This window comes from Electrophorus electricus, chromosome 3 (assembly GCF_041902795.1).
Source record: "Electrophorus electricus isolate QZ-2024a chromosome 3, ASM4190279v1, whole genome shotgun sequence".
Taxonomy (NCBI): Eukaryota; Metazoa; Chordata; class Actinopteri; order Gymnotiformes; family Gymnotidae; genus Electrophorus; species Electrophorus electricus.
In genome coordinates, this window is record NC_137499.1 from 4,985,869 (window position 1) to 5,004,479 (window position 18,611).

General features: G+C 44.3%; 1 protein-coding gene across 1 annotated transcript; it reads right to left on the minus strand.

Annotated features, from left to right (window-relative positions):
• Positions 1–413: 413 nt before the first annotated feature.
• Positions 414–18,332, minus strand: nid1a (nidogen 1a). The gene is made up of 20 exons (XM_027024653.3): positions 18,026–18,332; positions 13,459–13,761; positions 13,016–13,248; positions 12,483–12,892; positions 12,206–12,343; positions 11,821–12,072; positions 11,063–11,263; positions 10,672–10,902; positions 9,477–9,614; positions 8,702–8,830; positions 8,413–8,556; positions 7,106–7,231; positions 5,944–6,174; positions 5,512–5,684; positions 4,118–4,244; positions 3,422–3,593; positions 3,007–3,164; positions 2,731–2,854; positions 1,632–1,744; positions 414–1,411 (listed from the first exon to the last, which is right to left on the minus strand). The coding sequence occupies exons 1-20, from the start codon at positions 18,227–18,229 to the stop codon at positions 1,284–1,286; spliced, it is 3,735 nt and encodes a 1,244-aa protein (XP_026880454.2). The 5' UTR covers positions 18,230–18,332; the 3' UTR covers positions 414–1,283.
• Between the last annotated feature and the right edge of the window lie 279 nt (positions 18,333–18,611).

Sequence of the window (18,611 nt, forward strand, 5' to 3'; positions counted from 1 at the left end):
GCCTCCTGTAGGAAATCTGTTGTGGGGGAAAAATAACATGCACTTTTCTCTCCAGAATCCTCGAGAGAAGGCTTATTATGGGGTGTAACGTGTTAAGCCCATCCAAATTTTGTGGCGTGAGCACAAACATAGTGGCTCTCCACCATTTCCTTGAGTCGTGCTTCCAGAATGTAATGGCAGCGCAAGCAGCTGTAAAACGCATCCTGTGCCTTGGCACAGATAAGGTGGTGGGTGGGGCCTCATCCTTCACCAGTTGCTCATGCTAATAACCGCCTTACTCCCCTTCCCAGAAGCCATTACTCACCCTGGCGCAAAAGGTCCAAGTGATGCCCAAGGTCAGATAATCCAAACAACCGCTAATATGAGCTCACAAGTAAAAATAAAACAAAACAAAAAAACCATGTACTCTGGTCTCTTTTAAAAAAGGTTGTTTTTATTAGACAGCTGTACAGAATCTAAATGTTCTTGTGTTTACCACCCCCTGTCTCCAGCTGTGTACACAGTGCATGGATGGTAACCGTATCTGAAGCATAGATGTTGGGGGAGGAGCCAGGCCAACACTGCCCTAGGCCAGGGGGTAGGGCTAGAGGAGGGAGGGGGCAGTCCAGGTGGTCCAGACCTTGGGCATAAATTTTTGTAAACTTATTTTTACCTGAAACATATTCAAAATAGTGTCTATATTTTAGCCATTTATTTATTTACAATACAAAAAGAGAAATTTAAGAACTAAATTGAAAATAATTGTAAATATCATATTTAGTTATGTGAAAAATTAACGTAATGATAATATCCTGCCAATAACTACCAGACCACTGCCACTTGGTCCACTCTCACCCACACAGCTCTGGGAACTCAGTAACCCCTTCATTTTAGCTTTGACAGATTCCCTTGCACCAGCTCACAAGCCCTTATTCCTGGATCAGTTTAAAAACCACCACCAAACCCTCCCCCCACACACACAGTACACCCACAGTGGTTTCATCTTCTCCCTGGACTGCTTAACTCCCTGAGACCACCAACTCTTTCAGTTTACACACGACTCATACCAGTACATGGTAGCGGCTCATTTCACCTCCTCTACCCTCCCTCGTTAGTATCACATCTGCAGGATCCCAGAACTTGTGACATCGGTGGCGTTCAGTGGTTGATCTGACGTTTAATCTTTCATTTAATCACGTGGTTTTGTTTGTGCCCCCACGTGAACTGAGTGGGGGACATCTTCAAGCACAGGCAAGCCTTTCCCCCTCTGATGGCACACCTGCGGCTGCCTGGGTCAGGTGTGCTCAGAAGCTGCGGTCGCTCTCCACGCACGAGCCGTCCCCGACGTCCGGGCATCGGCAGGTAAAGCCGCCGGGGCGTGGCAGACACAGGTGGGAGCAGCCACCATTCCCCCTCGTGCAGTAGTTCTCTCCTGCATGCAAGAAATGCGACACTTTACAGTTCAGGCATGCACTGACTGGGCATCACTGCAAACAGTAATGTAGAATATGGTCCATTATACTAATGACCAACATATTAAACACAACACAAAATGAAGGAAATGCTTAAACTGGATTTCTTGATTGTGGTTCATTGTGAAAAAAGTGAAAGTGTGTAAGTAAATGACTGACTACAAACTGGAAAAGGCAAACCTTGAGGGCAGTGTGGGTAGGAGGTGGTGATGCCATATGTGCGTGATCTCTTCTGAGGCAGGAATTCGTCCACCTCTTTCACTGCCACACGGTCCACGGCAACTACAGCTTCCCTAGCAATGGTCAATGCACACAAGGACACTGGATGATGCAGTCTCCTTACAGCCATGACCATATAAATCAATTTTTCAATTGGTGGGAGTAACCTAAGCATTCATAACAGAGACCACCCATGACAATATACATGTGGTTTGTCATGGAACAAAATCTCAAGGATAGCTAAACAAACTATACGTTTGCCAAACTCTTGAGGTAGTTATGACCCCAATATCTTCAGATATCTGGTCTTGATGGTGTGATTTAGACTAGATTAGATAAACTTTATTTGCCCCATAGGGCAATTTGCCTTAGACGCTGACAGTTCCACTTCCATAAACATATAGTCATACAGATATATGCACACACGCACACACACACACACACACACACACACAAATAAAAAACACAGACATCTTAAGTTCATTCCTACATTGTTCAATAAATACCGTCCCCCTACCCAATACATCTCATATCATTCTTATTTAAACAATTAATTGACAGAGGAATTAATGAGTTTTACAAGGTGCTCCGAGTCATCTTTCTGACAGCAGAAGCTGGTGTGAGAAGGATCTGAAATAATTTTTGCTGCTTGTTTGATAAGAATGTCTTGAAGACCTCTGGTAATGAGCTCTGCATACCTCCTGTGATTTTCATTGCAGTTTTTTGAAGCTGATAAATCTGTCCCTTTAGCTGTACAGGTTACCAAATTAAATATTGGCTGACACACTGCAACAAATAACGACTTCAATGTGATTTGGCAAGCCTAGTCTTGGGTAATATCCATGTAGGCTTTATCTTGCCCCAACACAAGGCTAATGTCACTTGAATCCCACAAACCCCTTTTGCAAAACTCTGTATTCACACTTCTCTCGCCAAGTCTGACTTGAGCAAAAGTTGTAGCCTACTGCATTAATTCCACAAATCAACACTCAATAGGTTAGTACAATGACATGCATAACAGAAATGTAAGAATAGTTTTATGTGGTCTTTGCCCTCATACCTTCTCCAGTCTGTGTAGTACAGGTTTCTTCCATAGGAGATGATAGCAAAGGGATACTGAATTTCATCAAGCACTTTTCTCCTCAGGTGAGTGTATTGGTCAATACATTCCACCTTGTGTGCGCCTATAGCAAAATTCAAAAACAATATTGTACATCGTAATTCTTTTATTTGATAGTGCAGTGTATCCAAAAGCTAAGATGCAAAAACTACAGTGCAGATTTGGGATGGACTACACTGCTCATTAGAGCCTTGAGAGGTGGAACGGGACCGGAACCTGCATCTGCCCAGCACAGCTGCCTGGAATAGGGGTCAAAGGTCAATCCATTGGGAAGTTGGAGGTCCTCCCTCACGAGAATGGTCCTGTCTGTGCCATCCATGTTGGACATCTCAATCTTGGGGCTGTCTCTGTTCCAGTCTGTCCAATACAGACGTCTATACAAGTGCATAGGACAGTTGATATTTGTTTTACAATACAAGACTGCATCCTCCAATGTGCGCTGCTTTGGTGGCTAGCCTTTTTTGCAAAAGTATTCATAATAGATTTTTAAATTAAGGGTCATATATTAAAATATGCAATCTTTCACAATATTTCTACATGGCCCTTAGTTGAAATAAAACTTCCAATATATGAGATTCTATGGCACAGAGAGAATGATTATATAGAAAAGTGATCTGATCCCAATGCATACCCATTGGCAGGGTCAGCAACTATGGCTCGTGGGTTCGTGAGGTCGCTGTCAAAAAGCACACGTCGATGGCGTCCTGCTAGTGTGGCCACTTCAATACGGTTCAAAATGGAGTCAGTCCAGTACATGTTTCGGGACATGTGGTCGATTGCTATTCCTTCAGGACTTTGGATATCTGTTCACATGATAGAAGACCATGAAAAAAAAATCATACAATTCTCAATAACAAACAAATTTGCCTGATTTGCCTTTAAATGTTTTATAACACTTCCTCCTTTTCCCGAAACTAAAACACTTGGTTCAGCCCATCAGCTTTTCACCAAACTCCAAGAGTAGAATCACACGGTCAGCTCACAGACAGCTCACAGACAGCTAACAGACACTATACGGGTGAATAATGGGATTGGAATTGTGATGTGCTTTGCAATATGTTAAAACACACAATCTGTAACACTATTATAGCTATTCTAACTATTATAACTATGTTAAAACACACTGTTATTTTGACAAAAATGATCTTTTTGTTGGATTATACAAATGCCATGAGTCATCCACACAAACCCAGAACACTCATCTAGATTGTCTGAGATTGGTCAGGACACTCACTTCATGCGAAGGGATAAAAAACCTCATTTGCATATCTCCACCCTCAGTGACATCAGTGCTGTGAAGGTAACTGCTGAGCAAGTGTGTGGGTACCTGTTGTAATGATGGCTGTGGGCTGGCCCCCCTGCATACTGGCCCTGCTAATGGAAGGCTGCGTGATGTCAGACCAGTACACCATCTTCTCCTCACAGTCAAAGGCCACGGCGATCACCACCCTATCCTGCAAATCGCAGATTCAACCACATCTAGACCAACCCATGGGAAACGGGCTAAATATTATTTCAAGCCTATGAGCACTGTGACCCCTGTATAGCCACAATTACTCAAATTGTTCAAAGCCAAAACAAAGACTTCAGCAACAAAACATCCGTCTTAACTCTCCTGAGTTGCCTTCTTTGTCTTATTTGACACGGCACACATTTTAAAAATGAACATTGTTTGGACCAGTATAATGCACAGCTGTGACTCACTGGCCATTGTGAGGTGACTGCAGTAAAGGCCAAGCTAATGGCACATGTCTGGTGGGAAAGCCATGGGACCATCTGAGAGGACCCTTTGGCATTCCAGAGTGGGTGTTCCACAGTCAGTAAAGAAGGAAGGAAAAGCTTTGTCTGTGGGTCAGCAGGACTTTTGCGAGACAGTCTGAAGGCGGACCTTGGATTTCCTCTCACTACTGCTCTTCTTTCCCAGTGCCAAGCAAAATGGTTAATAATATAAAAGGGTTCTGTACAGGAAGTGCAGTACTCAGACTGCAATAAGGTTTGCAAGGTTTAAAGCATGGGTTCACTTCTCTCATACTGATCTCCTACTTTATTACATTTTTAAAAAAATTCTATGTGCTATGTCTGTATTTAGTCTTTAATTCACTGTTGCAAATTTATGTCTGCACAGTTGTGCCATGTTTCTTATTAATGAATGACATGTTTTAAGAAAACAGTGCAGAGAATGCTTGAATATTTTATTTATAGCATTTAGCTGACACTTTTATCCAAAGCAACTGACAATTATAACTGAGTAGAACTTGAGCAACTGAGGGTTAAGTGCCTTGCTCAGGGGTACAACAGTGGTGGGGTTTGAACCGACAACCTTCCAATTACAAATTAAGTACCTTAACTGAACTACCACTGCCCTTTATTTGTGTATGAATGCATATGCACTAGTTTAACAATACAATAAATTGTAGTAATTGTATTAATTTGAATAAAAAATATTTGTTTATAAACATCCAGCTAAAATCTGTCTGTTGGTCAAAACCAAGTCACTATTGAAAGAGGCCACACACAGTCCAGAACTCTGGTTACAGTCAGTTGAATTCAGAGTTACAACAGTGGTGTCAGGAGTGGTGGATTATAATTGACTGTATAGAGTACAGCTAAAAGTGCGCTTAAAGAAGTGTATATTAGTGCAACTGCCAGAAAAACCACCTCAACATGGCATTTAATAGACTGGAAAGTTGTAAGGCATTTGGGTCTGGAATTCTGACTCACTGGCAGATGTAGCAAAGTTTTTGTCTCCTCTTTCCTCATGTTGTTGCCATCCAATGGGATGTGTTCGATTTTGCCACTCTGGGCAAATAGGAGATTAGTGCCTGGAGCCAGTGGACTGACTTCAGGACTGGGGGTGGGGCCAACAATGGGAGGATCCACGCCATGTTCAAAACCTACAGACAGGCAGCAAAGATCTGAAATGTATTATGACTGTCTTAAATGCGCAAACCCTCTGCCATCGTATCCTTTGCTACGGCTCTTCTTTGGAAACCGCAGCTTGGTATGCTACACTCTGCATGCAAATGACTAAGTGCTCTGTTGCCTGGACCAGATTCACCAGTCTTTAAAGCACATTACCATTACTGTGGGATATCATTACACTAGAGAACCAAACCAGGTCCTTGTGTCCAGCAGGTGTGAACCTGTGCTTACACATGGGTCTGCTGCCGGGTCCGGTCCTGCTTCCGGGGATCTCCTGGCCGTCGCGGTCCACGCACCAGCATTGTCCTGTGCCAGCGTGGCACTGCGTGGGCTCATAGGCTCCGTAGCTGTCGCACGTGGGCACGTACTGGCCCACTGAGGGACGCGGGTGGAAAAAATGCCCCCCTGAGGTAGCAGCCAGGGCTTCCTCTCTGTGACGCTCGCATCTGGTTTTCTCACGCTCTGAAGTGTGCACGCATGCACAAACACGCACACACACGCACACACACGCAATAAAGACGCTGGAGAGAAAAAAAAAACGTACGGAACAAGGAACCCACTGAAACACTGGGGAGAAGGAGCAGCTTTTGCGTCATGCCTGCTGTAGTACCGTGACAGGCGAGCAGCCCCAGGTGGTCTGGGGTGCCCCTGTTTCAGACATGACGGAATCTAGAGGGACGAAGACGCAAAGGAAGCTGCACTGTAATGACAAATAAAAGAGCAGCGTAGCACCATAATTACAATACGAGTAACCTCAACACAGAACACTTCTTCTCTCCCCAATTCCAAGAGGAGACACAAGATCATTATTTCCCTAGAGCCAAGATTCAAGTTGCTGGTGATATTCACATGCTATAAAACCTATCTATGAAACAGGACGCGGCGCACAAGGATTTCTTTGTAGCAAGAGCAAAACCCTATTTTTAACCCTAGTTACATCCATTGACAGTGGGAAAGACATTTCCTGTTTGTTGCATTCTGTGTTGGGTGTTGGAGGGAAGCAGCTGGAATAAGTGTTGGGCTGTGTGAGAGACAGGCCAGTGGACATGTCAGTGGACAGGTGAGTGATTAGACCAGTTGACAGGCCAGTGGACGCTCAGCTTAATCAGTCGTTGGAGCTAGGCCCAGGTCCAGCTGTGCTCCCTGTCAAAGCCATGTAACACATGTAGAATGATTGCACGGTGTGTGTGTGTGTGTGTGTGGGGGGGGGGGGGGGGGGGGGGGGGTATTTTTGTTTAACTATAACTATGTTTTTCTAGAATATTGATCGCTGGGTTTTGAGAATTGAGTAATATGATTGAAGACAAACTTCAAGGACTTCACTGTTCTCTTTTCTCTCTCTTACTGTCACATACATACAGCGCATGAAACACCGTAGAGATTCAGTACCAACCAGATTCAGATGTGCATCTAAAGCCATCGCCATGGAAGCCAGGACGACACTGGCAGGTAAAGGAGCCCTGTGTGTTGTAACAGATGGCATCTCTATGGCAATGAGCGGTTTGGCACTCATCGATGTCTGTAAAGGACAGATGAAGAAAGAGAGGGTTAAGAGAAAAACTACAAAAAAACCTACAAGTTGTCTCCATCAACTGCATCGCATATTGTTCGTGTGTTTAAATCTTGAACTTTATCTCCCTTGAGTCCACAACATGGCTAAGAGAGTTTCCATGTTTCTTAAATAGCTGGTCATATGCATTATTGCTTAGCATTTATGGGGAAATAAAGAACCAAATTCAGTCTAAGGCAACATATGGATTTGTACAGATACTACTAACAAGTGTAACTGCAACTAAAATTTGTTTTGCATTATTTATTTAAATAACTTCATGTAGATTTCATATTTTGCCTTGTATTTCTCAGAAAAAACATATAAATAATAAAAATAATTTCATGTTCAATATCTTAATCTATGTTTGGGTAAGAATAAAAATTAAATCAGTAAAACAATCACACCACTGGACATGCTCTTTTCCATTTACACAGGCTTGTGTCTGCAAATCTTCTTCACAACAACATAATTTCAGCACAGAGTATAAACTCATGTTGGGCCCAGTCCAGAAGAAGCCATTAGCAATGAGGGGGAAAACGCTAAAAAACCAAAACGAGCAGCTGTGGAGCCTCGGCTCTGATTGTTCTCTGTCATGCTCAGAGCACTTCCTGTCCCACGGGACCCCTGCTGCAGAGTGGAGGAGCGCACACCCACGCAAAGCCTTCAGTGCTTCAGGACACTGTATTACTGGCCTTATCTGGCCAGAGTTCAGCGAGAGGCCAGCAGGAGGTTCGCCACGGCTGACCGAAAAAGCGCCGTTAACAGCACTATGAGTCTCGAATGCTGGTCTGCACCAAAAGGGTTTCTGAAGCAGTTTTTGGTTGTCCGCTTCACACTCGTTGCAGGGGACGGATTCACTTCCAGTTAATTAAAGCTTGAAACCATACTGATATTGCAGGGCGCACATCTCACAATCTGTCAGTATTTGGTCTCAGGCCATCCTGGTGTTTTTACCCTGCACGTCTACGTTTCGCACACCGACTGAACGTGTAGAGGCCCAGCATGCTTAAGGATCTTGTCAACAGAGAAGCTTCCAGTACAAAAACAATGCAATATCTAAAAGTATACTTCCTATCTGTAAAACAGCTGAACTTCTCAATCTCAACATTTCCTTTATGAGAAACCCAGGTGTGGGTAGGACACAGTACCCTGACAGGCCCGGCCGTCTCCCGAGAAGCCTGGGAGACAGGTGCAGATGTAGGAGGATCTGACTGTGTAGGTGCAACGTGCACGCTCCGGAACGTCACAGTCGTGAGTCCCCCTCTGGCAGTGATCGATGGGATGATCCACTTCTACAAGAAAAGGGGACATGCTGTCAAGTATTGACCAAAAGAAACTTTTCGTTCAGATGATTTATTTTCAAATGACTGTTGGAAGTGATACACTTTGTATTTGTAAAATATGTACAAATAATATAATTCATAGCACTGCACTTACGGATACAGGTATGCCCATCGCTGGTAAACTGGTAGCCCTCTATACATTCACATCGGAAAGTGCCAGGCTGATTGTTACAGATAGCATGGGCCCCACAGATTCCAGGGGTTTCCCTACATTCATCAACATCTAAGAGATAAATGACATAAAATACATAAGTTATTTTAAATGAAAAATTAGCTTACCCTTTAGCACGAATGTGCTACATTCTCCCTGTTGAAATTTTATTGTGCTTAAAGTTTTCTTTTAATTTCTACTGCATTTGAAACATGAATGAACCCTCACACTCATGTTTTGGAAGACTACAATCCTCAAATCTTTTGGGAGAGAGATGTTATATTTTTAAAACCTCCTTTCCCTACAGTAGTGCGTTTCCCCATATACAGCATACACAGTCAGTAATGTCCCTACAGTAGAACTTCACTTTGTACATTATCACTTTTTTGTAAGCCCCAAATTCAGCCCGAAATGTCAAATCAGAAACAAACATCCCTAGAAAACATACAGGTTCCAAATACATGGTGTCTAGGTTTTCAAAAAGGATTTCATACTTACCAGCTTATCACAAACAATAAACATTGTAAGCACACAAAATCTTAAAGCCTTACACAATTGTTCACATCATCTACAGAGAAGAGCACAACCCGTGACTGTCATCTCGAATATGGTATTGCGTATTAGAAACATTTTTAATAAGAAATCCAAAAATGCTGTTACTAGAACTGCATTGGCATACACGTGAGGCGTGTGCGACCGATGGGTGGGTGGAGCTTACCGTAGCACGCGCGCCCATCCCCCGTGAATCCTGTGGCACACTCGCATGTGAACTGGGTTCCCTGGCCTGGTCGGCAAGCTGCATTGGTGTCGCATCCATGTCTCCCAGTGAAACAAGGGTTCTGCTGAGGAGTTCCACCTGAAATAACATCCGTAATCATTTCAAACCAGTCTGCAAAGAAAATGAAGAGGATAACAGGATTTCCTAAAAATAGAATTCAGCGGTTTGGTGGGTCATTACTACAGTTTCCATTCTATTTTCTGGCCTCCAGGTAATATCTTGATGACAATATTGAATAACATTGTATTGTATGATCTTGTTTGCCTTTAGGCCAGTTCAATATTGACTCAAAGGAAAATTGACTTTATTGAACAAATCACGTTTTTCTGTAATCAGTGGATGAAATGTTTTGGTATTTTTAAGTCCAAAACCCTGATCACACCCCGACCAGAAAAAAGCCAGCCCCGCTGAATAAGCACTATGATGCGAGCAGCCTCCCCGGTGCCGGAATCAGACGGCAGGGCGGCCGCGAGCCAGCTGCTTATTGCGGTGCCCGTTTGAAGCCTTGGCCCAACCAAGCCTCCCCACAGGGAGCCCACCACAGACCTCTTTGGCCCTAAACCCCAGCTGAGTAGGTCTGCTTACATGAACTGGCCCCCACTTGCTTGGCTGACTCCACAGTCTCCTTATCGCCCACCCTCCACCGCAGGTCTGACCCAAGCACACAGATACTAACACACACGTCACACACTGACCCTCCAACCCCCCCTCCCCAACAAGCACATACACTAATAGAGATGAACACAGACATGCAGGCATGGACAAAGACATTTTAAGTAAATTGAAGCAGGATGCTTTGTTAGTTTTTGCAACCTCTGTGAGTAATGAAGGTTTTCCTGAGTGTGACGGCAGGAAATCAGACACATTGACATTGAAGGAATCCTTTATTTCTGAGCACAGACCTAGGCCTAACAATGTTTTCCCATCCTTAATATACAGTACAGCCAAAAAAACCTCTGCCATCTAAATACTTTATTGGCTAATTAGACATAGATACCAATAAACCCGTAGGGAAATGCACTCCCACACCAAATGCACTCCCACAGCATTAGGGGTGACCACACCAAGTCACTGCAGGGGTGCAGAACAATGCCTGGGGAACAGGCTTCTAGAATGAGGCCAGGCTCTCACTTACTGATGGAGCCAATCTTGTTGCTCATGGCGTAGCGGATGAGCTGGTCGGTGGCATCATACATGACGAAGACCTGGTCCACGCTGAGCTGTTGGCTGGACGGGACCGAGAGCGCCGCGTCGTTGTGGGGACAGCCCTGGAAGCTGATACTCTGCCTCCACAGGTAGGAGCGGGTGTGCACGAAACCATCAGGGAGACTCACTGTGTATTCCCGGGTAGAGGAGGACGTGATCACTGAGGAGAGAAGAGTGCACGAGAGAGAGTGTGGCTAAGTAGGAAGCAGATGTTTTACTTATAGCTCAGCCACGAGGAAACGCTCATAGCAGGCCATATGTTTTGAATTGCACGGCTGCAGCAAGACGGTCCCGGCAGGTCCCCAGACAAGCACACTCACGGTTACTGGAGTACTGGTAGATCTCGGAGTAGCGGTCGATCTCGACAGTGGCACTGGGGGGCACCTGGGGGATCTGCCCCTCCAACTGAGTCGTGACCACCAGGTGATCATGCTCGTCGATTCCTTTGAACTCCTGGCTGATGGTCAGCTTCTCCCCGCCCGGCTGAAACGTCACTTCGGCCTGCCGGGTGAACACCCCTCCTGCAGAGAGAGGCGCGGCGACGTGGGATGTTAGGATCTAAAGCGTGACGTTGAGCATGTTGCGTCTGCTTCAAAGAAGCCCTGGTTCTGTGGAATAATGAGTCAGCCGGAAGTAATGTGCTAGAACAACATTAGAGAGACTACAATGAATTCACAGACATCGTTCATGTGTGCTGTACAGTGCTGAAAAATGAGCAGAATTCAAAACAATTACTTGATCTTTTCAGTCCACCATTTCCACTTGTAAAAAAAAAAAAAAAACTGAAAAAATTGTCAATTATTTACTGCATAAAAGTAATTCTACAAACATGAATTCCAAGAAGACAATAAGTCTCACTGCTGTTTTGAACAGAAGAATCTCTAATGTAAGGCATAAATGGATCTGGTCTTTGGCCATTTTGCCAGATGTCTGTTACGATATAAATTTTAATGACAGGATGGTTTTTAGATTTTGTTTTTTTTAGATGTGTACGGAATTGCACAGACTGATGTATACAACTGCACAGACTGATTATGGAACTACACAGACTGATGTATAGTGTACAGTCTCCTCTTACCAATGATACTGAAGCCATTCTCATATCCCGGCTGCTCCAGGGCAAAGGCCCAGCCGATCACCCCTCCAAGCGAGGCCAGGGGCTGCAGGGAGGGCCCGATGCTGTCTGGGATGCTGCTGATGGCGACATAGGCTCGCCCATCATTGGCTACCACATACGAGTGCAAGTCATTGTTGGCAAACTCCACTGGAGACGTCATGTTGCCGACATAGAGCCGACCACTGACTTTCCCGTTCATCCTCTGGGGCTTGCCTGTAAATTGGGACATAAGGTCATCTCGCTTGGGGTCGATGCTGCACCCCATGTCCCCGTACCACCAAAGGACATTTTAATATGAAAGAATGGACCAAGTCTATGAAAGTTGTCAGTGTTGAGATGAGCCTACCGTCAGCAACACAGTCCTTCCCATTGCCATAAAACCCAGGTTTACAATGGCAGCAGTAGCCACTGGCATAATCTCTGCAGTCCGCAAAATGTGAGCACTTTTGCCTGTTGTTGGAGCACGTCTCAAAGTAGGAAAAAACTGCAAAAATCAAGAGGCAAAAAACCTTTCGGGTCAAAAACTAAAAAAGTGAAAGGCAACAGAGTAACGGCACTACCAGAGTTATGTAGAAGCTCACAGTATACATCAATATAGTCATCTTATGCTTTCTGTCTCTCACCATTAACATTTAAATCTTCTTCCTGCTCGTCCACAATCACCACTTGGGAGTAGATTGGTTGGGACCGGGTCTGATGAGGGGGCTGCGGGTTGCTTGCCTGGGGGTTGGAGGCTTTGGGTTGAATCTCTGACTTTTCTGGCTGAAAATGAGGGGGATGCAGAGGCCCCGGTTGCCAGTTTAAAGAGGGATTGTCTGTAGAGGGTATTTCTGGAAAGGGGGTTTCTTGTTCGTCTGGTGGATAATCTTGGGTCAGGAGACTTTCAGAGATTATGGATTCTGGGACCTCAGAGACACTAGGTTCTGGCACACCCTCTTCTGGGGTCACAACCTGGCCAGGTGTGATGGAGCTGTCAGGAGCAGAAGAGCCGATCTCGTATACCCATAAACCAGGCCTGCCTGAATTAGTAAGTCTAAAGGGACAAGAAAGAAAACATCACATATGCTTATTTTCAGTCCTGTTACATCAGAAGCTTCAGAATTACCAGCCAATTAAAAACCCACAAGATGCATGAATGAAGCATATAAACACTTACTCTGTGAGGTCTTTGATTGAGTCCTCATCATCAGTGGTGATGCGATAGTAGGGCCCCTGTACACTATTCCAAGAGAACCAGCTCTTAATTGCACCTTTGCTAAAGCCTGCCTCAACAGGCTCATTCGCACCTTCTATGTGTGTGGAGAAGAATTGAATATCATCTTTTGGGTAGAGCAGGATGGCATAGGTGGACATCTCCATGGACGTTAAGACCAGCTGGAAGGTGTTTCTCTGCAAGAGGTCATAAGGATTTTATTAGTTTCTCTTCAACAGGAAGCTAACTGACATAAGCAACAGACATATTTTCAAGTGCAAAATAGATTTGCAGACAATGTGTCTGTTGTTGGAAGGCTGGTATGTTCTTTTAGGTAAAAACTGAGAAAGACAGACATAAAACAGCTCTTTAAAGTGATTGAACTGATTGCGTGTCTAAGGACTTGCCTGTTTGATGCTTCCATCTCCTCTTTCTGGAGCTCCTTGTGGAGCTACTTTCTCCCATGTCACGATGACAGCATGGGTGGGCTCCACCTCGTCCTCGTTTGGAAAAGCCTGGCTGATCTGCTCAGCGATCTTCTGCAATATGTCAGGACTGGTGTCCTGTCTGACGTAGACCTTCCCGATCCCGTCACTAGTGTCCAGGTCCCCAAGGAAAGCTGCTATGATGCTGAAGCTGGCAGGCATGTTCCCCAAATACTCTGACTCTGCCAGAGGTTTAGCCGTAGACACAAAGCCATTTGTGTTGACCTGCAGAGCAAACGTTAGAAGGCTTGAGTTTTTCTTCCATTAGCAGCAGTCAGCCTGAATATGAGGAGCGACTGGCGGTGCCACAAAATGACATTCTGATTTAAGAGCTGCATCTCCTAAAGGTGCTTGAGGTTAGAAACCTCAGCCTTTAAGCACAGTGTCATCACATATACATCTGTGCTGAACACTACAAAGGTCTGCCAGATCCAGCATCTATTTCCATGCTTTTTTAACTGTAAATGTGGCATTTTGGAAACCAGGTTCATGGACCTTTTTAACATTTCATGTTTGTCTGCATATGTGTTAGTTGCCAAGGCAACTGCAGCTGGGAAAATCCCATGCTGATTCATGGCATGATTTTAGAAAATTACTACAGTTAAGGGAGTAGGCATAATCTCAGAGAACAAAGGAGTTTCTGTTTCTTTAGAATGTCCTGAGGACTACAGTGACCATCACTGACATTTTCACACTAACATGATAGGAAGGGGGAACTTTTAGAGAATGCGGAAGAAAATCTAATATCATTTATAGCTGATAATATAACATTGTCAAATCAGCACCTCACACACTGCCAATGTCAATGAGGAACAATGAGGAAAGTTTCACACCAGCCTACCATTTAAGAACAAGCCCACATGACCAGTCTCTTGGCTCCTGGTATTAGTCAACCAAATAAACAAGTCCCTTGCATTTCGCAAGCATCATTACGTATCATTATTAACATCAAGCTAATGTGCATGAAAGAAATCCAGCAGACTGTCTGCGCTCCAGCTGTTTCCAAGAAAGAAAGAAAAATTTATTCAGTATAACGCTCTGAATACATTAAAGTAAAAACTCTGGACACAGTGAAGTAGACAGCTGTGAACACAGTGAACTAGAAGGCTGTGAACACTGTAGATGGCTGTGAACACAGTGAACTAGAAGGCTGTGAACACTGTAGACGGCTGTGAACACAGTGAACTAGAAGGCTGTGAACACTGTAGACGGCTGTGAACACAGTGAACTAGAAGGTTGTGAACACTGTAGACGGCTGTGAACACAGTGAACTAGAAGGTTGTGAACACTGTAGACGGCTGTGAACACAGTGAACTAGAAGGTTGTGAACACTGTAGACGGCTGTGAACACAGTGAACTAGAAGGTTGTGAACACTGTAGATGGCTGTGAACACAGTGAACTAGAAGGCTCTGAACACATTAAAGTAGAAGGCTATGAAGTGATGCTGATTATAGCCCTAATGTGCTCTGCTGGAGTGACAGAAGTCTGTTTGTGCAGGAGTCTTTCCTACAAGCTCAAGTGTGTGAAGGACAGAAGCAGCTGCGAAGCAGCACATACAGCAACCCACACATTCCAAATTTTTCAGTGCTAGTGTGACGGGGAGCCGTGCTTTGTGCAGTGTTAGCGAAGCAAATGGCACGAATGAAAGGCATAGAGAGCTCCGGAGATGGGAGGGAGGGGAGAAAGAAATTCTCGGGTCGGTTTGGGAAGCGGAACTAACGCAACACACCTCAGCTACGCTCGTCCTCGCTGGACGTTAAATGTGCAAGCTGTGAAGATATGTGAGGAATCTGAAGCATGTCCTTAAAAACACCAATTCCATATAACAGGCAACTGCAAGATCCTGTCTTACGGAGGAAGACAGATACCCATTCCAGACTGGCAAACATACCCAAGATAACACCTGGTGTTTCTGTGGCATTTTATCCAAAGAGCTGTATGTGAGTAAAAACCTTACAAGCTTGAATATACACACAGCTTGCAGCACAAGCCTTTTTTCATGGCATTAGCCATTGTTACATAACAGCTCCAAATACCAGAAGGCAAGAACATAGATTGTTACTGACCCTGACCCTCACAATGGGGCACATGCAAAGAATTCACCCATGACCCCCTAATCAATCCCCTGCTCCTATTGGTCAGCTCTCTGGGGGCTGAGGTAGGCCAGTGAACCTGCATGGATTCGGGGGAGGGTCTTATTACTATCTACCTCAACGCGACACAAACTACAAACCTCAACTAATTCGCAATTCAGCAAAAGCACACAATCTTCTACTTACACCATCCAGTACAACAAGGAGTCTGCACTCTTCATGCAGCCCACAAGGTACCATGGAAGTAAACCTCTTAGACAAGCAATTGTAACATGTGTTTTCAATTTGATTGATTGGCACAAAATTCAAGCAGGTTTGGCTCACCAGTGGAAAATGAATGGCCCTCAAGGAACCGGAAGAAGTACTGATAGAGAACTAACCATAATTTTAGAGAGAGAAGAGCAGAAACCAGAACCACTATGGATTGCCTTTGATGAATACAAGAAATACAAGAATACAAGAAACTTCAGGCAAGAGTTCAACGGTTCATTCAGTGCCAAAGAATAGTGCAAAATGACACAGGGTTGTCAATCTGCACAAAACAAAGGCACTTGAGATGAAGCAGAGCTCATCTAAAAGCCCCCTTTGTTCCATATCTATGTAGCTTCCCCCAACCAGTGTAGCAAGCTCCTCCATGCCCACATAAACATATTCGTTATGGGGTATCAAAGACAAAATATGATCCCAGATTACCACCCCAACTGATCCCACATTATGTTTGGCAATGTGATTTATAAGACTGAACAGACCACACTGGGATCCATCAAAGCTGTGTGACGGGGTGGGCGCCAGACAATGAACACACAGCGTCGACTTCCCGCTGAATCAGAGGACTAACTTCGACATGTAGCCCAAATAACACACACCACGTACACATGATGGTGAATTTACACAAGGCTGTGGAAAACAGCACCCACAGCATGGGACAGACTTTATTCCTTTGAGTCAGTTTGGGATCTGTTTATTCAAAGAATTTGGAAACTCAATTAGACATAATTAACCCTGAACCATGACCATTTGTGAGCCTGATCAAGAAGCAGAGTGCTTCTTAAACCCGATTTGAGTTTATCTGATTTGCAAGATCAAGCTCTCCACCCAGTGCCAAACAATGGACGCGGATGGGACCTCGTCACGGGCTGAGATGGCAAAATCCTGTCTCGCTTAAACAAGTGGGGGGGTCACATGGCATTGAGAACGTTAATGAAGATATGGCACAAGGCCATGAGGGTTGGGGGTGTTTGTGTATTTGCACTACAATCAGTAAACACAAGAGGAGTGTGAAAGGTCAAACACTGACAGAGGTGCTGTTCTGATGATGTTTAGTGGTAGTATTAAAGCAACAGATCAGCAGAAAAGTGCATTTGCAGATTGGTCGTAGTGTGACGGTGTTCCAAATGTCCAACACTTGCAGTGAACGTGGGAAACCAGGGTTGAGATTCTTCTCCCATGAAGCTCAGAGTCTAGGATGGACAGCCTCAGCTGCGCTGAAATGACTCTAGTGACTAACCACTCCATCTATGGTCTATGAAGGCAACTGACATTGAGAATAAATATTTAGGTCTTTTCTTCATGACTGTTTTCCTTTTCCTGGGACTTTTTTAATGCCGAGATAGAGAGGAAGTGGGAGAGACAAAGAGACAGAGAGAGAGACAGAGAGACAGAGAAAGAAAGAAGGCCTATGGCTTTAAGAATTCCATGTATCAGATAATGAATTGACCAGCATTCCAATATAAGGCAACAGTCTTCATTCAACACATAACATTATTTTACAATTGCGCAAATTTCATTGGCACGCAGCTCCATTCTGCAGACTCAAGAGATTAGAGGCCTCACGGTGCACGTAGTGTGTGCTCCCTGATCCACAAACATCTGGAACTTTCACAAACCAGCATTACCTCTCAACTCAGTGTGTTACCACAAAGCACACATTCTCCCTTTGATCAATGCACATGTGAAAGTAATTGAGTGCAGTGGATTCCTGTGCATTCCTCTGCAGGCTGATGTCTTATATTAGGGTTTGACAGGGTATGTCTCACCAAGGTTAATAGAACACATGGAATAACTGATGCCATGACTAGCCCAGTTCGTGAGATAATCATGCCTACGCTCAGAGGGCTCATCCGTTCCACTATTCGGGTTATTTATAAAGGATTTTAGACCGCGTGAATGAACATACGGCTCTGAAAAACATTTTTAATGCTCCATTTATTCACTGATTTTTATTAACCAAGAAGTGGATGGACATACGGCTCTGAAAAACATTTTTAATGCTCCATTTATTCACTGATTTTTATTAACCAAGAAGTGGATGAATTATTTATTTCTTTTTGGTATACAATACTTTTAAACGATTGTCGACTGCATTCTGTAAATAAAAACGAAAAATAATACTTACGTAAACAGTGTCAAATCTGCCATCGAAGAAATACAAAGACTGGTCTAATGTAATTTCCTGAGATATGTCCGTCCCACTCTCAAGAACCTGATCACCGAATTGAACTCCGTAATCGAAGAGGTCGCTTCGACTCAAGCAGCTCACCGACACAGCTAAAACAAGAAGGTGTATCCAAACAACGGGAGACGGTAAAAAAGAGCCCATCGCCAAAACCTCATATACATGTGCTGTCCAGTTTTCCAAATTGACTCCGGGTTTACCCCTACACAATGAAACTTTACGCCCAGAATAACGGGAGTGCAGGAGGCGTCCCAAGAAGTTCACTGTATGGGGGAGGGTGATGTCGAGAGGGGTGGAGGGCAATGTCGGATTCTTTTCCACAGCTCAGTCCTGTGCTATCGTGCGCCCTGCGTATAACCGTAACGTTACTTTAAAAAGTCCAGTTAGTCTTCTTTTGGAATTCCAATTATTTAATGTTTCCAAAATTGTGGGACTTAATTTTTTTTATTCCACCCACCCACAAATTAACCCAGTGGGAGAAAAGAAGCTTTAGCTAACGTAGATGTAATACTGTAAGTTTTGCCTA